The sequence below is a fragment of the Canis lupus genome, chromosome 14 (genome assembly GCF_003254725.2).
Source record: "Canis lupus dingo isolate Sandy chromosome 14, ASM325472v2, whole genome shotgun sequence".
Classification (NCBI taxonomy): domain Eukaryota; kingdom Metazoa; phylum Chordata; class Mammalia; order Carnivora; family Canidae; genus Canis; species Canis lupus.
Window position 1 is genome coordinate 22,976,173 of NC_064256.1, and position 23,732 is coordinate 22,999,904.

General features: G+C 33.3%; 1 protein-coding gene across 9 annotated transcripts in view; it reads left to right on the forward strand.

The window, feature by feature from the left end:
- Positions 1-22,928, forward strand: part of MIOS (meiosis regulator for oocyte development) — a 35,230-nt gene extending 12,302 nt beyond the window's left edge. For 6 of the 9 annotated variants that reach the window (XM_025471259.3, XM_025471263.3, XM_025471262.3 and 3 more), the window contains 8 exons: positions 2,722-2,976; positions 5,313-5,482; positions 8,001-8,066; positions 8,892-9,050; positions 14,371-14,523; positions 15,748-15,952; positions 21,734-21,863; positions 22,694-22,928. In XM_025471259.3, coding sequence (XP_025327044.1) covers positions 2,722-2,976; positions 5,313-5,482; positions 8,001-8,066; positions 8,892-9,050; positions 14,371-14,523; positions 15,748-15,952; positions 21,734-21,863; positions 22,694-22,790 — 1,235 coding nt within the window. In that variant the 3' untranslated portion in view covers positions 22,791-22,928. The remainder of the gene's footprint in view (positions 1-2,721; positions 2,977-5,312; positions 5,483-8,000; positions 8,067-8,891; positions 9,051-14,370; positions 14,524-15,747; positions 15,953-21,733; positions 21,864-22,693) is intronic. The other 3 variants (XM_049093613.1, XM_049093612.1, XM_049093614.1) reach the window with 3 other exon arrangements.
- The last annotated feature ends 804 nt before the right edge of the window (positions 22,929-23,732 follow it).

The window sequence follows — 23,732 nt, forward strand, 5'->3', positions numbered from 1 at the left end:
GCGGGACTCAGTCCCAGGCCCCAGGGATCACGACCTGAGCCAAAGGCAGACACTCAGCCACTGAGCCACCCAGGTGCCCCTAATATACCTGTTTTAAATTAATCATTTGTTATTTTCTAATAGTTCTTAAAATTTCACTTTCATAAGCTAAAAGTGATTTTGTCTTGAATAACTTTCCTCATGGTTGCAAATAGAGAGCATGCTTCCTTTTTTTCCAATGGGCAGGTGGTTGTCTTAAGGGAAGAGAACTTTTCAGAAGTCTCCTCCTGACCCCTTGACCTAAACAGCGATGGTTTCAACGGTACAATTAAAAATAAGTAATTTAAAGTGTAATTATTAAACTGTTTTCTAAATTTCCAGAATTTTACAAATAATTCATCTTGAAACTTTTACATAAAGCAGTGATATATAGCTTAAAATATGTCCTAACATGAATAATATTGTAGGCTTTTGCCACAGCCTAACATCATATAATGAAACAAGCTATTTAAAAGTGTGAATTAGGTTTAGCAAGTTCAGACTTTGGCTATATACTGATTTTACTCTGTGCATGTATTTAGACTAAATGAACTTTAATAATGTGTTTTGCATTATTTATATATGTATATGTTTGCTTTGTAAATAACTGATTCAGTTGTTTTTTTTTTTAAGATTTTATTTATTTAGAGAGTGCACGCACATAATGGGGAGGGAGGGGCAGAGGGAGAGAGAGAATCTCAAGTGGACTCCATGCTGAGAGTGGAGCCCAATGCAGTGCTCCATGCACTGAGAACATGACCTGAGCCAAAATCAAGAGCTGGACATTTAATCCTCTGAGTTACCCAGGCATCCCCTGGTTCAGTTTTTAATATTTTCTCAATTTTGCTTGTACTCATTTCTTTAATGCCTTGATCAGATGAGTGTAGTTAAAAGTCAACTTTGGACAGTATATTAATTTTTATATTATGCATTTATTATCTTACCATTTCCATGGTCTGTGGAGTCTGGGCATGCCTTCACTGAATCCTCTGCTCAGGGTCTCACAAGGCTAAAATAAAGATGTTGGCTAGGCTTCTTGTGGTTGGAGTACTTATCTCAGTTCACATGGTTGTTGACAGAACTGGTTCTTTGAGTTAGAGGACAGAAGTATCCTTCCTGGCTGTCACAAGGGGCTGCCATGAGCTCCCAGAGGCTGCTGGTGCTTCCTTACCACATAACCTTCTTACAACAAAGTAGCTTTTCCTTCCAGTCCAGCTAGAGAGTCTCTCTCATTTCCTGGATTCTTTTAAAGGTATCACCTGGTTACATCAGGCCCACACAATATTAATTTCCCTTTGATTAACTCAGTTAATGGAATAACGACCTTAATTACGTCTGCAAAATGCTTTCACTTGTACTAATGTTATTTAGAAGCAAGTCCGATTTCACCTGTACTCAAGGGGGGAGGGGATTATGCAAGGGTGTGGTTATTAGGGGGCAAGAATCGTGGAGACCATTTTATACAGTTCTGCCTACCACAGACAAGTTGAATTATTTCTTAAAACCTATTTATTATTGATCTAGTTATTTACAAAGGTATAATAACTGTATTATATGTAAGTGGATAAATGTAGAATTACTCTAAGTTACTCCTAATAAAAGATGTTAGTAATGTTGGACATTCTTGCTGCCTAATTCATAATTCAGTTTTTTCTGAAAAATAACAGGTAATTCTACAATGACAGTTTTGATGATACAATGTCCTAGAATGAGCAGCCCGAGTGGTTCAGTGGTTTAGTGCTGCCTTCAGCCCAGGGCCTGATCTGGAGACCCAGGATCGAGTCCCAAGTCGGGCTCCCTGCATGTGGCCTGCTTCTCCCTCTTCCTGTGTTTCTGCCTCTCTCTCTCTCTCTCTCTCTGTGTCTCTCATGAATAAATAAATGTAAAAAAAATCTTAAAAAAAAATGTCCTAGAACATTTAAGAATTTGAGTTGCAATTAAAAGTCAAATTTCATCTTTTTTTTTTTTTTCATCTTTATTTTAGTTTTATTTAGTACCATTATGATCATCTGCCTTGATTGAAATCTAAGGCTGGAAGAATTAAATTCCTTATGAAAAGAAAATGAGAATATAAAGTCTTCTGATATTGTGAAGAAGAAAACTTCATATCATTCCCATTGTATTTTAGCTTTAGTATTTAATTTAAACTTTTGAAGTACTTTTATATATATGATCTCATTTTTTCATATATTTGCATATATGCATACAAAGAGGTAGCAAATGGAGAAGGAGAGAGAATCTATTGAATCTTAAACACTGGAGATAACCTTTCAAATAGAACAAGACGCCTCCCCTTTTGGAGCATATGTTCTAGCAGGAGAAGAGATAGGTCTGAAAATTAATAAAATATAAGAACTTACATTAGTTCTGAAGGAAGTATAGGAGACAGTCACATTAGATAATAACAGGTGCACTCAGATTAGGTGGTCAGGGAGGCTTCTCTGAAGCAGTGACTCAGCCCATCAAGCATTAATTGTTCTAGTAGCTTTTTTGGTATCTCAAGGAACTGTTGTATTTAACAACATGTAAAGTATGTTTTGTTTGTGGCATATTTTACACTTATGGTGTCACGAATTTGTGGTTAAGTAGCCAAATATTCAAAGCATGCTGTCGAAATATCTCTGTGTAAAATGGACTTATTTTTTAAATATATTTTAAAAAATAATAAAAAAACAACTAATATAAAAATGCTTCTCTTTTTAGGAATGGTGGAAAGCAGCAGACATAATTGGAGCGGTTTGGATAAGCAAAGTGATATTCAGAATTTAAATGAAGAGAGAATCTTAGCTTTACAGCTTTGTGGGTGGATAAAGAAAGGAACAGATGTAGATGTAGGGCCATTTTTGAATTCTCTTGTGCAAGAAGGGGAGTGGGAGAGAGCTGCTGCTGTGGCATTGTTCAACTTGGATATTCGACGAGCAATCCAAATCCTGAATGAAGGGGCATCTTCAGAGAAAGGTACTAGGTTATTATATTCTAAGATAATTGCAGTTTTTAGAATTCTTTAAAGAAAAGATACTGATAACTTTCAAATATTTAGTCAATATTTTTCTGTAAATTTTTTTGAAAGACAAATTAGTACAGAACTGTATCTATGAAAGTAAATATTAGCCCATTCCTTTTGTTTATGCCTTGATTTATGTCTGTAAAGAAGAAAATGTGTCTTAAGGGCCATTTTTTAAAAAAGATTTTATTTATTTATTCATGAGAGAGGCAGAGACAGGCAGAGACAGGCAGAGGGAGAAGCAGGCTCCCCTCAAGGAGCCCGATTAGGACTCCATCATAGACCCCGGGATCATGCCCTGAGCTAAAGGCAGAAGTTCAACTGCTGAGCCACCCAGGCATCCCTTAATTGCCATTTTAATAATAATATAGTGAATATTCAAATGCATCCATTTTTAATGCATTTTCTTTTAAACATAGTTCACAGATTTTTGAAAATGTATTTTCTTGGAGATTAGGACTACTTCATTTTGCAAGCATTCTTAGGGCAAACATTTGAGAGTTTTTATTTCATCTTTTAGATGGTTATTGGCTGACTTTTAGGAAACTCTAAATGACACTATTAGACTAATGTAGATTATTATAAAACTTACACTTTGATCTGCAAAAATGCTTCTACTTGAGGCTGGTGATTTAAACATAGTTTCCCCCCAAAATAAATAAGTAAATAAACATAGTTTCCATTTAATTTTTTTTTAAAGGAAGAAAATACAAAATGTGATAAAGTTTTTACTCTGATATTTTGTAAGAGAATATTCAGGCAAATAAATCTCAATCCAGAAATTCAGTTTTTTTACTATCAGGGATATTTCACTTGAATAACTAAGATATATATAGCTATTGATGTTTAATACACCTAGCAAATTATTTCTGATAATCAGAATGCTTAATTCTTACTTGATATTGAAATCATTACAGTTCTGTTGTGCCATAGAGAAAAACATGAAATTAATTGTAATTATTTACTTGCAATAAGAAGTTGAAAATCTAATGTTTTGCCCAGATTGGCCTCTTTCCTTCACTTTTGCTCCAACATAAATCTTCCTTATTTGAGAGTACAATAGAAGATAAAATGATGAAAAAAAAGAGTTGATATTTAAAGCCATTTCTAACTATGATTTTGATATGAACTGGGAGCATGGTACTTCCCTGTCATGTATATGTGGAAAATTTGGTGTTAGATTTAAACACCCATATATCAGTAGGGGGAAAAGTATCTTTCCAGTGATTTTAATAAGTTTTTAAGGACTAAAGAAAAGATTTATATGTTCCTTCTACCTGGAAATAAATTGTTTTGAGCAGGATTCAGGAAGATATTTCTCTGTTGTGATGGTAGTGGTTGCTGTTAATCTTAAAAGACTTTAAATCCAATTTAATAGAGTAGGCAGAGGAAGCAAGCACAAAGCAACTTGAGGAAAGTGTTTATAGAAATGAAGAACAAGGCTATTTAATACCATAAAATGGGAAATGCTCTTTTATTTGGAAAAGAAAGAAAATGATTAGGACCCAGGAACAGAATAAGAACACTGCTATAATAAATGTACAAAATACTAAAGAGTAAAAGTTAAAGGTGAATTTAATTTTCTCTTGAAGGTGAACTTATATTAGAAGAAACCTAGGTGTAGTCCATGGGGTTGACTACCAGGTTAGCAGCTTATTAGTGACTATTTAAACTGCTAAGAACTAATGTTTAATAGACTATTGATAAATACTTTGTTGAAAATATGTCTAAATACAATGCTATGGTAATACTGGTAATTAATTTTGTCCTAGAAAAATAAAGTCTTATACTATGATAAGAATGGTGAAATACTGGTTTTCAGAACATACACTTAAGTATATGCATTATATATTTAGGAGTAGGAAAAGAAAGTGATTTTGAAAATTGTAGTACTGAGGTACAGTAATATTTACTATTGGTGCTTTGAAATATGTCCACATAAATGAACTTGATAAGACTGACAGTGATTCTGGTAGAATGGCATCACTTCTCCATTTCGGTCCTAAATAATAACATTGTATAGCAACTTGCCTGGAATGAGAACTTGAAAATTTAAAGATGTGCTCGTCCTGGACAGGGTTAGTAATATGGGCAAAAGTTTTATAAGAATGGAAATGTTGCTTGTGGTCCTTGCCAAATATTCCAGTCTGGATCAAAACCCTTAATTCTAGTGGGCTTATTTTGCTGTAGGTAAACATGACCCTCTGATCTTTACTTTGTGATTTAAGAACTGGAAGAGGGGGATGAAGCTTTTGATCACTTTGATTAGCTGACTGTTTTTAATGTGCAGGTGATCTGAATCTCAATGTGGTAGCAATGGCTTTATCGGGTTATACGGATGAGAAAAACTCTCTTTGGAGAGAAATGTGCAGCACTCTACGACTACAATTAAATAACCCGTATCTGTGTGTCATGTTTGCATTTCTGACAAGTGAGACAGGATCTTATGATGGAGTATTGGTAAGCTAATTTCTGTTTGACAGGACTCCTTTAAGATAGTTTTATCTAGTCTTGCTAAAATTTTCAAATGTCTGTTGCCTAAAATACTATATTTTGATGTATTTTGTATAATTTAAAATAAAATATCTTAAATATTTTTGACAGCTCTTGAATGTCATCCTACAGTTAGCTGATAACAAACTTGATTTTTTAGATAGTTTTAACAATATAATTGACATAGAAAGTTAGGGTTTTATCCTTTATTAAGAGTAGAACTAGAATTATACAACTGTATAAGCATAAATTTTATATTGAAATGTAATTTTTTAAAAGTGCCTGTCTTTTTTTTAGTTAAGTAAGCAAACTTATTTGTGATCAGAATGACTATATATCTTGTCTGAGTTAGTATTTGCATTCTCAGACATTTACCAGTTTGGAAGATGGACAATCACACTACTTCTAGTGAAATACTTAATTTTTTCATTATTTAGTCTTTCATTGCTTTTTCCCTCCTGCTTTAACCACCTATAAGCACATCACCAAATAGGTTCTTTATCACAAAGTGGGGAAAGAAATAATGAAGTGAAGTGTGCTTGTAAGTTTTTTTTTGTTTTAAGCTTCACATTAATACAACTTTTTTTGCATTGTTGGACTTCTTTCTACCACTGACAAGAGCTTTCTAACATGAAATTTATTTCTGTGTTTGCCATTATAGCACTTCATATAAAGACACATTGTTTGAATAATTGATTTAAGTGTCTCAGTCCCTAAGAATTTATAAGAACCTGTATTTTATTGAGGCATCTTAATGAAAATTTCAATAAATTTTGTTAGCATCCATTTTGACAATTCCTTAGTTTATATACTTTGTCTGTTACTCTTAGTAAATGAACTACTGAACTTTTCTAACCACTTCAGATTAGTATCTGAGAATATGTTGGGTTTTTTGTTTGTTTTTTACTATTACTTTTTTTTGTTAAACAGAAGACTTCAGGTGTTGCATTTTGAAGAAATAAAATACTTTCAGGAAGTAGTAAAGTATGGTGAAGACTAGAAAAAAGTGGATTGTTCAGATTTTAAATTGATAAATATTCTTTAAATATTATATTTATTTTAAGTTAAGTGACCTATTATAAATACTCTCATTTTCTTATATGTAAATTTGGGTTATTAGGTAGGTTATCTTACCTTGAGTAGGAAGTTCATATTTCCAAACTGCTTCAATAGTGTACCTAATTTTACTTCATCTGTAAATAATTATAATTAACATATCTTTTGTTAAAAATTGTTAAGTTGTAGTAATCTAATGAAAGTACTGAACTGGGAAATCAGAAGATGAAGGTCTGAGTCCTTGCTCCAACACAGTTACTTCATTCAGCTGGCCAATTAACTTCTTTGGGTTTTAGTTTTCTGAGCTATAAAATGGGACAGCTAATATTTATAACACTTTCCCCATCAAAATCGAACACTTGCACCCGAATCTAAAGAGTTAAATCCAGCTTGTACCAAACATGCTCCCTAATAAGGGCAGAACCGTATTTTATAATTGAGAAAACATGCTAGGATAGGTACCAGTTGAAGTGATCTTATGTTTAAGCAAGAAAACTACTTTTCATAGAATGACTTCAGTGGAAATAGGATCTTTTTCCCACCTTTAGACTGTTTTCTACTTACCACAAAATTAATTACCTTTTTACATTTATAGAAATTCAAAATAGTGTTTTACAATACTGGCAGGTATACAAAAATTTAAGTTATCACAAATACCCCTGAAATTTTGCCACAAATCACCTTTATAACAGTATTTTGCTCTGGCCACAAAGTGTGTCTTGTTGGTTTTCTTATAAGATTTTATTTATTTGAGAGAGAAAGAGCACATGTGGGGGAAGGAGTGGTGAGAGAGGGAGAAGCAGACTCCCCGCTGAGCAGGGAGCCAGATGCAGGACTCAGTTCCAGGACCATAGGATCATGACCTGAGTGGGGGCAGATGCTTAACAGACTGAGCCACCCAGGCACCCCATGTCTTATTTATTTATAAGTGTATATTTTAAAACTTACCACTTTGTATTTAGATACATGTGCTGATAGTCTTTCCAAATTCTGTATTGGTATATTGATACTGGTATATTCACTGGTAATTCACAGATTTCCTAGACTTACTGATTAAGTTAGCATCCCAGAAAAGATTTTCTCAGTTTCTCCAAAATTAATTTCTATGTTGGAAGGATTACATGGCATCTTAAATCTAATAAACCATACATCATTGCTTATATTTTATGTTGCAGTTATATAAGACTGAAGTGGAATGTTTTACAACTGAATTGGTCAGTATTTAAGATGTAAATTTTTTACTTTACAAGAACAATAATTTTAGAGCTGAGTTTCCAGAGGGATACATTAAGAAAGGCCTCTTAGGCTCTGCCAGTATATACACAATAACTTACTAATACATTTGAAAATAAAATTACTATTAGGTTAATAGTCTGCAAGAATTTAAAACTCCTAGCTCCCACAAGTAACTTCTTGCTCTTCTTTTCAGTATGAAAACAAAGTTGCTGTACGTGACAGAGTGGCATTTGCTTGTAAATTCCTCAGTGATAGTCAGGTAAAAATTGGTTTAATTCTATATTTGAAGTGATTAATATTTACTGTTACTGGATTAGGAAACTAATCTTCATGTACAAATATGTGTATGTAACATATAAATTCTTCTTTAAAAATAATTTATTAGATCAAGATACTGTAAACATGTGTATTGTAACCAAAATTGTTTAAGATTCCTGACTTAATATTTTAGTTTATTTTTGCTTTTGATCTAGAGATAAAGACATTAAATTCACCGCTTAGGGATGCTATAAAAAAATTCCTTCATTCCTTCCTAATACAATAAATAAGTATTGAATGCATATGCTGTGTATATAGTGACAGAGAAACGCCCATAAACAATCAGTAATAAAAGGTGCTAAGCACTATAATAATGAGCAGGAAGTGCTGAGGGAACAGAGAGGAATATAGACTAGAATTTGGGGTGGGATGAAGTCAGAGACCTTACCAACAGATGATTATTTTTGATCATCTTCAAGTTCCCTTTCAACTCAGATTCTATGTTTCTATTACAATAAAACTTTGCAGAATACTGAGGGACAGTTCTCTTTAAATTTAAAATAATAAACCCTCTATAGTTCTTTTATAGAATAATTACTAAAATATAATGAATGCCTTTTTTAAAAAATATTTTAAATAACCAGGAATGCTACATTGTAATTTATGACAGATGCAGACTTCTTAAGAGATCACATCTAGATTTTTGCGAAGGCTTTGTTTTAAAATGTGTTCCATAAAAATAAAACTATTCCAAAAGTATAAGTTTTGAAGTACAGAGTATATAGTGAAACAAATTGCTTCAGAAAAATCACTTTGAATTTTCCAGTTAAATAGATATATTGAAAAGTTGACCAACGAAATGAAAGAGGCTGGAAATTTGGAAGGAATACTGCTTACAGGCCTTACTAAAGATGGAGTGGACTTAATGGAGAGTTATGTCGATAGAACTGGAGATGTCCAAACAGCAAGTTACTGCATGTTGCAGGTTAGTGCAGTGTGGTAGCAGCTTAAAGAAAAACAGTGCTTAACCACCTTCTTCCTTCATTGAGTGGGTATGCCTTTTGCTTGTTTAGGATCTTTATAAGGCATTTAACTTTAATTATTTTTACTCTAAATTTAGGTAATTAACATATAGTGCAATATTGGTTTCTATGGTAGAATTCAGTGAGTCATCACTTACTACAACACCCAGTGCCCATCACAAGCGCCCTCCTTAATCCCCATCACCCATCTAACCCATCCCCCACCCACAACCCTCAATCAACCCTCAGTTTGTGCTCTATTTTTAAGAGTCTCTTATGGCTTGTTTCTGTCTTTTTTTTTTTTTCTTTTCCCACTTCCCGTGTTCATCCGTTTTCGTAAATTTCACATATAAGTGAGATCATGTGACATTTGTCTTTCTCTGACTGACTTATTTCACTTAGCGTAATATACTGTAGCTCCATCTGTGTCATTGTGAATGGCAAGAGTCCATTCCTTTGGATGGCTGAGTAATATTTCTGTGTGTGTATCTGTGTGTGTATGTGTGTACACACACCACGTCTTCATCAGTTGATGGAAATTTGGGCTCTCTCCATAGTTTGGCTATTGTGGACATTGCTGCTCTAGATGCTGGGGTGCATCTGTCCCTTCGAATCTGTATTTTTTTATTCTTTAGTTAAATACCTAGTGTAATTGCTGAATAATGGGGGATCATTCTATTTTTAACATTTTGAGGAACCTCCATACTGTTCTCCAAAGTGGCTGTATCAGTTTGCATCCCCACCAACAGTGCAAGAGGGTTCCCCTTTCTCTATATCCTTGCCAACACCTGTTGTTTCTTGTGTTGTTAATTTTAGCCATCCTGACAGGTATGAGATGGTATCTCATTGTGATTTTGATTTGTATTTCCATGATGATGAATGATGTGGAGCATCTTTTTATGTGTCTATTAGCCATCTGGATGTCTTCTTCAGAAAAGTGTCTATTCATGTCTTCTGCCTATTTCTTAACTGAATTATTTATTCTTTTGGTGTTGAGTTTTGTAAGTTCTTTGTAGATTTTATTTTTTTTTAGGATTTTATTTATTTATTTTGAGAGAGAGAGAGAGAGAGGCAGAGACACAGGCAGAAGGAGAAGCAGGCTCCATGCAGGGAGCCCGACGTGGGACTCGATCCCAGGTCTCCAGGATCATGCCCTGGGCTGAAGGTGGCGCTAAACTGCTGAGCCATCTGATCTGCCCTCTTTGTAGATTTTCGATACTAACCCTTTATCAGATATGTTGGCAGATACCTTCTCCCATTCTGTAGGCTGCCTGTAGTTTTGTTGATTGTTTCCTTCACTGTGCCAAACCTTTCTTTTTTTAAGATTTATTTATTATTCATAGAGACAGAAATCTCTATGAATCTCAGAGAAAGAGAGAGAGGCAGAGACACAGGCAGAGGGAGAAGCAGGCTCCATGCAGGGAGCCTGATGAGGGACTCGATCCCGGGACTCCAAGATCATACCCTGGGGCAAACGAAGGCAGGCACTAAACTGCTGAGCCACCCAGGGATCCCCTGGCTGAAGCTTTTTATCTTGATGAAGTCCTAATAGTTCATTTTTGCTTTTGTTTCCCTTACTTCTGGCAACATGTCTAGTAAGAAGTTACTACGGCCAAGGTCAAAGAGGTTTCTGCCTGTGTTTTCCTCTACCATTTTGATGGTTTCCTGTCTCACATTTGATCTTTCATCCATTTTGAATTTATTTTGATATATGGTATACGAAAGTGGTCAAGTTTTGTTCTTCTGCATGTTACTGTCCAGTTTTCCCAGCACTGTTTGTTGAAGAGACTTTTTTCCATTAGATGTTCTTTCCTGCTTTGTCGAAGATTAGTTGACCATATAGTTGTGGGTCCATTTCTGTGTTTTCTATTCTGAAGTTCTATTGATCTATGCATCTGTTTTTGTGCCAGTACCAACTATATTATCTTTTTTATTTTTAATTTTTTTTAAAGATTTTATTTATTTATTCATAGAGATGCAGAGAGAGAGGGGGGCAGAGACACAGGCAGAGGGAGAAGCAGGCTCCACGCAGAGAGCCTGATGTGGGACTCGATCCAGGGTCTCCAGGATCATGCCCTTGGCTGCAGATGGCGCTAAACCGCTGCACCACCAGGGCTGCCCCCAACTATATTATCTTGATGACTACAACTTTGTTATAATACCTTGAAATCTAGAATTATGATGCCCCCAGTTTTGTTTTTCAGAATTGCTTTGTCTGTTAGAGGTCTTTTGTGGTTCCACACAAATTTTAGGATTGTTCTAGCTCTGTGAAAAATGCTGGTGGTATTTTGATAGGGATTGCATTAAATGTGTAGATTGCTTGGGGTTAGAAGGCATTTAACTTTAAGCTAATCAGTTATTCTGTAGTAGACTTCTACCTTATCTTACTATCCCTCAGCCAGTTTTTCCTTCCATTTTGGGAAGTGTCCGTGTTGAATTTACATAAAGCTCAAATGGAGCAGAGAAACCTCTTTCTAGTTTCTCCAATTCACAAAACTACTTTCTATAAAAGAGTTGCCTTTCCCTGATCTGAACTATGGTCTCACTTGAAGTGCAGAAAGAAGTTATACCACAACTTCCTTCCTCTCATTTTACCTTTTTAATATTTGGGGTAGCCAGTTCATCAGTTTACTCTCAGTTTTTATTGTCTAACAGTTAAAAACAGATTTCTGGCAAAAGTTCTCTTCTTTACTTTTGATAGAAATATGGTGAACAGTTAGAGCATTTCCCTGAGATTTCATGTAGCCCTCCAGCTAATCTTATCTTCTCATGGTGTCCTCTTTCCTATCCCCATCTTTTCATACAGTTGATAGCATGCTGTATACTGGGTAAATGTAGTAAAATGCACCCTCGGATCCTACCTTCTTATGAACAAACAAACAAACACAGTATAAATTTACCAACTTATCAGGCCACTGCCTGTGGAAGAAAAGGTGTCTTTCTGTAGCATAGCACATCATTTTTTTTCTTACTGAAATGAGATTATATCTATTAAATCAACTGAGATTACATGTATTAAATCATCCCAAATCTCCCCTGTGTAAGGTTTCATTTTCCTTTGGGCTGCTTTTGATTTTCAGCAGTTTACCCTTGATGCTTAGTTGTATTTCTTTGTGCCCTGCTTGTGGTTCAGTGAGCTTCTTGGATCTGCAAGTCTGTGTTTTTCATTAGTTTTGCAAAGTTTAGGGGTGTTGTTTCTTTATATATATTTTTTTCTGCTTCAATCTCATTCTCTTCTCTTTTTCAGGCTTCTATTACCATACATTAAACCATTTGATAGTGTAGGTATCTTAAACCATTTGATACCTGTAGGTATCTGAGGTTTTGTTCATTTTCTTTCCATCCTTTTTTTCTCTGCTCCTCAAATAGGTTAAATGCTGTTGATTTGTTCATTGACTTTTGTGTCACCTGATACTAAGTTTTTCAGTGAATTCTTAATTTCAGTTACTGTACAATTTAGTTCTAGAATCTGTTTTTTATAGTTTACATTTTTCTTTTTCTTTTTCTTTTTTTTTTTAGTTTACATTTTTCACTTAGATCCCTATCTGTACACTAATTAAAATACTTTTCCTTTAAGTCTTTGAACTTATATCTTATAGCTGCATTCAGGAAGTTGCCTGCTAACTTTGATATGGGCTATTTTAGACTTGGTTTCTATTGACTGCCTTTTTTCTTGACTTTGAACTACATCTACCCGTTTCTTTGTGTCTAGCAGTTTAATACTAGATGTTGTGTATTGTATATTATAGAGATCTGGGTTCTTATTACCTCTTCTGGAGAATGTTGGTTAATGCTTTTGGAAATTCAGTTATTTACTGCTCACTTTGGTCTTAAGTTTTGTTACTATGGATCTTTGAGAAGCCCAAGTTACTTCCCAAGCCTTTCCAGTCTTAATCTTTGGATTGTTTCCTCTGCAGATTTTGTTGGAGCTTAATTTTAGGTTTATTTGGGGGCAGATCTAGAGAAGACTTAACAAATATGAATTGACCAAATTCTTTCTTAGTTTATCCTTACTACTGCCATGAAAGGAGAAAGAGTGGTATATGAAGATTTCTCTTTTTTTCTGTGAATTTTCTTTTTAAACTAGGGATTATACTCTACTTTAGCACTTAGTTCTGGCTAATTGACCATTATTAGGACCAGAAGAGATGTTTACTTTTTTAAGAAGTAAAATTTAAAGTTATCAGCTAAGAGTTTTTCACATATTCTTTTAGCTGATTTAACTCTGGTAACAGAAGTTAATACCTAATTAATAGGTGAAAGATAAGCTCATTCTGTCTTGATAAAATGTCTAAAGATAGATTGTCTAGTAGTTGTTACAGGTTTCTTCCCTTCTTCCATAAGTAAGATATATGCTAAGTTCTCTCTACATTTTACTTTTCTGTCTGGCCCCCCAAAACTGGGTTTCACATTGATGCTTATGGCATCATCAGAGGTTGAGACTTTCTCAACTTTCTTCATCATGTGAACTTAAGGGAGATATCATGTACAGGGCTAAAAGCATTCTATGAAAACCCAAAGCAAGCATAGGTAAAATGTGAAATGTCACAGCTGCCAGGGAAAATAAAGCTTTAGGAAGTCTTACTGGCAAGAAATTGAAGTTTTTATTGAGAAGAAATGTAAACTTGAGGTAAAGAAATTGTTGCTTTTCATTGTGGCCTAAGGGCAAAAGAATGAAGAACTTTTTTGATTTGGTTTTGGGATTTTGTTTTGTTTATTCTTTTTAATTTTTAAGGTGATAAATGTATGTTTTAATTGAGGGAAAGAGAATAGACAGGTTTAACTTTCAGATAAATAGGTATGCATAAATAGCAACTCTATTCACAGTATATTGGTAGATACAAAGGACAAGGCTCAGTATTTTCAATGTGATGAAGCAATTTTGGTATGTATTTGAATTAGATAGTAAATAGATATTATGAATGCAGAAGTTTTAATTTAGGGGACAAAATATTCACATCAGTTTTTATTGTATTCAAGTAGGAAAGTGAATTGTTTATTTTTGGGTCCTTAAACTTAAATAAGAGATATGGAATTACACTTCCTGGCCAGGTATAATGATAATGTATATAGCACATATTTATGTCATTAGTAGAAGTCAATTTAAAGTAAATTCAAAAAAACTTCTGTCAGTTATTTTATTTATATCCTCAATATGAACCAGCTTTTGGCGGAAAGGGAGCCTATTTCTTCTGTGTGACTCATACTCACATGTTACCTGGAATCCTCTGGCTTAGTCACAGAATTTTTAAACAACTGTATTAATTTGTGTTTTCTTTTTAGGGCTCTCCTTTAGATGTTCTTAAAGATGAAAGAGTTCAGTACTGGATTGAGAATTACAGAAATTTATTAGATGCCTGGAGGTTTTGGCACAAACGAGCTGAGTTTGATATTCACAGGAGTAAATTGGATCCCAGTTCTAAGCCTCTAGCACAGGTAAGTAAGTACATTATTTTGGAGAGAATCATATTGTAACATATACTTAATCCAGCCCAAAGGGAAGTGTTCACAGCATTATTACATTGGGTAAATTTAGAGTTCAATTTAATAAATTATCATTAGCTCATCTTTGCTTATATTGAGTTCCTCTTGATGTTTTTATACCACAGTGCATTTCATCCTTGACCACCCTGTTTTTTTTCAGTCCTGCCACTTCCTGACAGTCATCTCAGTGTCAGCTTTAGTCTGAGCTAGAGCAAACCATATCAGGCCTAGAGGGTCTTAGGCAACCTAAATAAATCCTAGGGCTCAGCTTTTCTAGTATATTCTAAGCCCTTTCGGAATCTAAACTATTATACTATCTTATAAATTCCATTTATGAATTAAATTTATCTGTACTACTTATGTGTAATAAAGCACCATTTGCTTTTTCTCTAATAGTATGTACATATATCTATATATCTAACTAAACATGGAAATTTTTTTCTTTTGGCATTAGTTCAAAAAACATGAGCTCATTTATCACATAAAGCACATGACATGAAATCACTATCTAAATTTGGACATTAAATACTGGGTATATCCTCATTGTGAGCACTGGATGGTGCTGTTTTCTTATTTTAGAAAGTTGAGAAATTAGTGATTATATTAAAACAACCTGAGTTTTTGTAAAATAGCACTGCATGATAATGTTTGTTATTAATCTGTGTAAGTGTTTAAGAGCCTAGGAATTTAATGTAAAGGCAAAATGAACAGTTTCTGTTGCTATTATTCTAAAATCCTAGCTATTTGACATTATAGGGTCTTTAACTCCTTTTTATCTTTGGAAATGAATATTTTCTTTACAAGAAAATTTTGTTCAGGATATTGAATCATTGAACTTTAGATCAGAACTTATATTGGGTTGTTTTGTAATATTCCAATATGAATTCTAAAGTCTGTCATTTCTAAAATGTTATCTAACGTTTCTAAGTTTTTCTTCAGATGCCATGGTATTAGGAAGAATATAGGTAAAAAGAGGTAACAGAGAAGTACTCAGTGTCATTGCTAAGTGGAAATCCTAAATGAGAGCTACTCAAAATATCACAGATCACAAATTATTTTATAATAAAAAATAAAGTTTAAAAATTGTTTAAGAGTAACTTGTTAGGATTAAACTTTAAATTTATTTTCTTTATAAAGTTTGTATTATATTTATTCCTCCTTTCATTTGTTGTATAGGTGTTTGTGAGTTGCAATTTTTGTGGCAAGTCGATCTCCTACAGCTGTTCAACTGTGCCTCATCAAGGCAGAGGTTTTAGTCAGTATGGTGTCAGTGGTTCACCAACAAAATCTAAAGTCACAAGTTGCCCTGGCTGTCGAAAACCCCTTCCTCGATGTGCACTTTGCCTCATTAATATGGGAACACCTGTTTCTAGCTGTCCTGGTATGACATCATTCTATGATATATTTTTTGAGCTGAAATTGTTCCTACGTAACTGATTTACTGTTGTCAATAGAAGTCATACAGAGTTGAGTTTATATTATAACTAAGAGCAAGCCGCTCTGCTGGCTTAAAGGTTTTGTATTTCCTGGAATTTATTTTTATTTATTTATTTATTTATTTATTTATTTATTTATTTATTTATTTTAAGTTTTTTTGGGGGGGAAGAGAGTTTTCGTAATTTTTATTTTTATTTTTTTAATTTTTATTTATTTATGATAGTCACACATAGAGAGAGAGAGAGAGAGAGGCAGAGACATAGGCAGAAGGAGAAGCAGGCTCCATGCACTGGGAGCCCAACGTGGGATTCGATTCCGGGTCTCCAGGATTGCGCCCTGGGCCAAAGGCAGGCACCAAACCGCTGCGCCACCCAGGGATCCCCATGGAATTTATAAAAATCAATACATTAAAAGTAAAATATTCATATCACAAGTAACCTCACAGCTGGCCAATTTAAAGTTTGTGAAAAGAGCTTAAATATTAAGTAACCCTATAATTATACTATTTTCTTACCATTTTTTCTAAGAGGGGTTCCCTCACAATTTATGTTTAAAAGTCACTGTGCCCTCATCTATTAACAAATACCTTATATGCATAAAGAGCTTTTGATAGTCTCAAAGAACTTTCACATTCTCTCTTTTTGAGTCTTCAGAATCTACCTGTGAAATACTTAAGAGAAAATGTTAGTTTAGAAATCAGGTCCCTTTACCTCCAAGTTTTGGTGCTGCTTCTGCTATATACCAATTACCTAGTGGATCTATGTATTTTTTTAATGGTTAGAAATGTTAGGATTATTGTTTACTACTTACAGTAAACATATAGGAAAAAATTTTGAAAATGGTAGATAATTGAATATAAAATATTCAGTGGCTGGAAATATTTGAGCTATTTATGTAACTTAAATCATACTATGGCAAAATTTTTAATTAAAAATGTTTGAGTATTAATTTAGCATACTGGTATTATCAAGAACTGGATCTGATGTCAGAATGCCTGTTTTATTAGTTCTACCTGTGTGACATTCAATCTGTAACACTGAGAGTTACATATATATGAGTTATATCTTTCATATAAGGTGTTGGACAGAGAATCTTTCTAGTTATGAAATTTTGTGATTCTATTCAGCAATTGGTTCATGTAAATAGTTTGTTTTATTTCATACATTAACATCTTTGAAAGAGGTTTGCCAGTATCATTGGATGAGTATTTTTCAAGTTAGATGCCTTTTTTTAAATAAAGGCAATATGTAATATTTTCAAATTTATAATAATAGTTTTGATTTAAATTTTAATCAAGAATTTTCATTTTATATTGCATAATGATTACTTTTATGGTCCTGATACTAGTAAAAAAAAATAATTAGGAATAAAAATCCACTACAGTGAAAGAACAAGGCAAAATATTGCATAAAAAAGTTATATATGAACTGGGATACATAAAAATAGTTAAATTCAATACATCTTTCAGACTATAAGCCCCACGAAGCCATAATGGTCTGAGTGCTATTCCATTTTGCTAGATAATTAGCTTTTCAATCTTTTTTATTTTTGAAATGGGTCTGAAGAAAAAACAAAACATTTCAGCCTCTCTGTTATGGAGACTGTTAATTTAATGAATATTCAGCACTCAGGTTCATAAAATCTTAACATTTTCCCATATTTGCCTCAGAAATGTTTTTTGAAATTTGCTTCAGTAATAATTTTTTGTACATATTTGAACACTTGGCTTAGGTAAGACTGATACCCTGAGATGAATCAAAGACCCTTGTGGAGTTTTTAGTGTATAATGAGCACGGGTAAGAAATGATATATTAAAGAAAATAGTCCAGAATTCCTTATCTGTCATTCCAAAATCTCTAGAAAGTTCTGAAAATCTAAAGTTTTTGTTTTTTTAAATCAAATTTACAATAATTTCATATGACCAAAACAACAACAACAAAAACCTGTTCAGAATTGATTTGCATACAGAGTGCTGCCCCAAACTTTCCTGGAATTGTTATATATTGTTTGCTCATTATTTTTTTTAAATCCCAAATATTCTATGTTCTGAAACACGTTTAGCTCTTTGAAGTGAATAAGGAATGTTGTATAAAGAAAGTGTTAGGATTTTTGAAAGCAGGAATCATTACTTCTGTTTGAAGGGTATCTGGAAAACTTCAGAAAGAAGATGGCTGTTCAAACTGATCCTTTAAAAAAGTTTGGGAGATTTAAATATGTGAAGATTTTAGAGAAGCCTTTCCAGGTGTAGACAAGAGTGAAAAGCATGAACTAGGATAAAGAGATTGGTGAATAAAGTACAGAGAGTATATGGGAACTAGCAGTTGCATCTGCATGGTGAGGGCCTTAGGAAGTATACTGATAGAAAATAGTGTAAGAAAATGAGGGAAACCTGAATACAATCTTTAAAGGATTACTGAGCCAAAGTACAGTTACCCTTGAACAACATGGAAGTTAGTGGCACCAACCTCTGAATAGTCAAAAATCTAGGTATAACTTTTGACTGCCCAAAATTTAGCTACTACTAGCTTACTGTTGACCGGAAGCCTTACTGTTAACATAAACAGTCAATTAACACATATTGAATGCTTTGTGTATATTATATACTGTATTCTTACGGTAAAGTAAGTTAGAGAAAAAATGTTAAGAAAATCGTAAGGAAGAGAAAATATATTTACAGTACCATACTGCAAGAAATCCAGATGCAAGCACATCCATACAGTTCAAACTCAGGTTTTTCAAGGGTTAGCTATAATAAGCATATTCTTTTTTAGTGTATAAAATCATAAGGTTCTGAGTTCCAAAATAAGACAGGAGCTGATAGAAATAAAGTACTAGCTCAAGGCTGTAAAAGATTGAGGTGTACAAACCCCCTGATGCTTTGCCTGCAATTAGAGTTGTCATTCATCCATCACGTTTCATAATCCAAATGGCCAGAATTTCCATAAGCTTATTTAACTGATGGTTGCATATTTTTATACTCAGTTGTGCTTTAAAGATTGGAACTCTATTGAAACTTGGTAACACTTATGGTTATAAATGTTTGTAATTATTTATGAATATTTATAGCTATGTTTGGTTATAAACATTTAGTATTGTTTAGTATTTAGTATTATTGTTGAATAACAAGTATCTATTTAGCACCTATTGTCCTAAGTGCTAGGAATGTTACAGTAAACAAAACAGACAAAAATCCCTGCCCCTAGAGAGCTTAATGTATAGATGTAATACCTTTCTTAAAGTTAGATTATATATTCATTTCCTTCCTACTCTTCTTTTATTATTAATTATTATTAGACTGTGTGAAACCCTAGTATCCCTCAACTATTCTATAGCACTTTGTAATTCACTATGAATCTTCCAAAAGTTAAAATTATTTTTTAAAAAAGTTAAAACTATTTGATCTTTTTTGGCACACGGTATTACATAAGTTTCAGATATACAGCTTAGTCATTTGACAAGTTGGTATATTGTTCACCACAAGCGTAGCTACCATCTGTCCTGTTATATCGCTATTACAATATCAGTGACTGTATTCCTTATGTCTGCCTTTTATTTGTGGCTTACTCATTCCAAAATTGGAGACCTGTATCTCCCTTTCCCCTTCACACATTTTGCTTAACTCCCCATACCTCCCCTCTGGCAACCATCAGTTTGTTCTCTGTATTTATGGGTCTGATTCAGCTTTTTGTTTATTATTTATTTATTTATATTTTAGATTCCATTTACGAGTGGAATTGTATGATGTTTATTTTTCTCAGTCTGACTTATTTCACTTAGTAGCATGATAACTTTCTAGGTCCATCCATGTTGTCTCAAATGGCACAATCTCATCTGTTTTATGGCTTTGTAATATACTTGTATGTGTATACCAAATTTTCCTTTTCCATTTGTCTATTGATGGACACTTAGGTTGCTTCCATGCCTTGGCTATTGTAAATAATGCTGCAATAAACAGGGGTGCATATATCTTTTTGAGTTAGTGTTTTCATTTTCTCTGAGTAAATACCCAATATTGGGATCACTGAATCACATAGTAATTCTATTTTTAATTTCCTGAGGAACCTCCGTATTGTTTTCCACAGTGGTTACTCTGTTTGCATTCCCACCAGCACTTCACAAGAGTTCCCTTTTCTCCACATCCTCATCAACACTTGTTATTTCTTGTCTTTTTGATTCTAGTCATTCTGACAGGGGATATCTCATTATGGTTTTGACTTGCATTTCCCTGATGATTAGTGATGTTGCATCTATTCATGTGTCTGTGAGCCATCTGTGTGTCTTCTTTGTAAAAATGTCTATTCAGATCCTCTGCTTGTTTTGTAATAGGATTGTGTGTTTTCTGGTGTTCAGTTATATAACTTCTTTACGTATTTTGGTTATAAACCAACCCCCATCAGGTATATCATTTGCTAAAGCTATTTGATCTTTAAAAAGCCTTTTCATGTGGCAGTAGGGTAGACCTTAGTATTTTCAGCTTCATCAGAGAAACATAAGGAGTAAACTGTTCCGGATCCAGTCTGTTTTCCATGTGTTAGAAGTTATAAACACAAAATAAAAATCACTTAATGAACTATATGCAATACAGAATAATTTAAAAAGTCTGTATTTTCTTTCTTTTTGTTTTCTTCCTATCCCGTTTCATTATTAATCATTTTTATGAAGCTTTTAGGGAGAATTTCAGTGTATTTACATCTTAGCCACCTATACATCCTTTTTACTTACTATCGTTAGCAAAAACAGATAGGTATTTTAAGAAACTATTTGTAAGACTAATAACCCTGTGGTCATTAACTTGTGAGCAGCAGTAGTCTAGATAAAATTTTTAATGTAGCATCATGTTAATAGGTATACAACTGTGTAATTAAACTTAATATTTTTACTTACTCATTTTTGTATTCTTGTCTCTAATTTTATTCAGTCTCAAAATATTTTAATTTGATCTGTTTTAGAACAAAAGAAAACATAGTAGGATGGCCAAAATTAATAGAATGAGCGTTTTTTTACTGTCACACACTTTGTTCCACTTTACTATTGATTGACACTTTGGTTGTCAATCAAACTCTTACTATTTTTTGCTATTTGACTTTTATTTTATGAACAGACTTTTACTATTATGAACAATGCTGTTATGAACATTTCTGCATAGGTCTCCTGTTAGCATGTACAAAAGCCTCTAGTGTATGTACTTAGAAGTTAGTACTAAATAATACTAGTTACTAATTTTTCCTTTGGATTTTTATGTCTGTTCAAGGAAAGAGATTGACCTATAATCTGCCTTTCTCAATCTGCTTTTGTGAGCAAAGTTATACTAGCCTTAGAAGTGCATTGAGGCATTTTCCCTCTTTTACTAATTCTTTGAAAGAGTTTATATAGATAAAAATTACCTGTTCCTTTAGGACTTAGTAGAACTCACCTATATACTGGTCTTAGTATTTTCTCTGTGGGAAGATTTTAAACTGATTGTTTTTCTAAGGTTGTTAATTCAAATTGCTTCTTAGTGGGTTTTGATCATTTAAATTTTTCCATTTTTTATTGACTATTAAAAGTATAAGGACACTCCTCGTATCCAGTAGTTTTTCAATCTAAACTAGATCATAGCACTAAAATTGCTATTTTGATATGATGTGTAATTTGTATTTTGACATAGTTTTAGAAATATTTTTTAAGAAGCTTTGAATAAAATATTTTGACAGAGTTAATGAAGATAATTTTCTTTAACCCATAGGAGGATCCAAATCAGATGAAAAAGTAGACTTGAGCAAGGATAAAAAATTAGCTCAATTTAACAACTGGTTCACATGGTGTCACAATTGCAGGCATGGTGGACATGCTGGTCATATGCTTAGTTGGTTCAGGTAATCAGTACATTTCTTTTTATAATAGGCTTGAGTTAGAGGAGATAAGGCAGATGGCCTTTTAAATAGTTGAGGTGTATATAGTGAAGGATAAATTTCTTCTTTGCTAAAAAAAAAAATTCTTTTTTGCTGTCACTTGAGTTAGCAGAAGTGGTGTCAACACTTCTGTCATTAGATATCCTATGTAATCTTAAACTATAAAATTAATACTTATATATAGGAAACAGTTTAAATACTATATATGAGTTAAATGTTTGAATAGCATTATTTGGAGAGGAGATATATTTATAGTTTTTTTTTTACAACTAACCTAATATTCTATCATAGTATATAATTGAAATTAGAAATTAAATGATGGAGTATACATATCAAACAACTATATCAATTATTGTCTAAATAAACTTGTTATATAGTAAGTAAGCACTTCATGCAATAGAGACTCAAGCCATATTTAACTTCTACTTTAAATAGTGCCAGTGGCTCTTTTGCTATAACTTTTATACTCCGTGTGTCTCATTGGCTTTAATTAAAACTCTGAGCACATCTTTGTCACTTTCATAACTATAAATCAGGTATCGTGTTATATATTTAAAAGGTAAAGCTATTCATTTTTCTGTAACTTTCTCCTTGATGGTGTGTGGGCATGAATGCTCATCAGTCATTTTTTATTTAGTTCTTTTCATGTTTTTTGTCTTTGGGTTTTAATTCCTGTATTTTTTCAAATACCATTGTGAAAATTGCATTCTGCATATAGATAGGTATATAGATAAATGTTTGTATGTATATGATTAATTTAGATTTTTAACTTTTACTTGACCTATTTTTTTTAGGGACCATGCAGAGTGTCCCGTTTCTGCATGCACATGTAAATGTATGCAGTTGGATACAACAGGAAATCTGGTACCTGCAGAGACTGTCCAGCCATAAAATGTTATCATCTAAAGAGAAACCTTCAAGTGTGGAGCTTTCTAATAGATGTCCTTCATAGCTCAAAAACGTACCTCAGAACAAGTCACTCATGACTTTCCTGTAATGGGAAAATAAATCATTCTATCAAATCAGCAATTTGATGTTTGAGTGATTTTGATGTGCTTCATAGAGACAAATGCTGCTGAAGTGAACATTGGTGTGTGGGCATGAATTCTGTTCAGTAGGTTGAAAAAGTTCATTTTGGAAGAGTTTTTTAGGGTTTGCTGAAATTATGAACACTATGCAAGCAGTTTCTGGGCTAACCCAGAGCAGACCTTGAACCTGTATCTTCTAAGCTGAAATTGGCTATCATTTCAGTAAAATCTGTATATTTTTTAAAATAGAATAAAATGACCAATTTTTTACCTTTAGAATTGGAGAACCCCTACCCCACAGTGGAGAATAAATTTCATCAAGGAATGGTTGGTATATATTTCTTAAGGAGTCTTTTCCTTCATACACTTTCATTTCAAGATAATAAATCTTTTGGTACAGGTCATTATTGTCTTCCTAAGAAAAACCAAAATTGAGAATGTATCTTACAACTTTTTCTCTTCTGAAGAGAAAAATATATACCATTTCAGGGGAACGTTTTATAAAATCACCAATTCTTCAGCCTTTCGTTTTCCAGTGTCTTTGTCTCCAAAAATTTCCTCCCTATTAATTCATCATTTTATGTTCATCATCTCAGAGCATTTTTCTGGGTGACTAATCAGCTTAATCTGCTTCAGTGTTTTCTATTGTCAGACTCCCTCCTGGCTTCAAATACTCTTGTTTTTTCTAAGGTAACCTGGGAGATGTTGGGGAGAACAGGGTCACTTTGGAGATAGTTATGCTTTAAATGTCAGTTTCTAAAAGTAAGTATTTTGGGGCCAATTCAGGAATTTTATTTAAAATTTT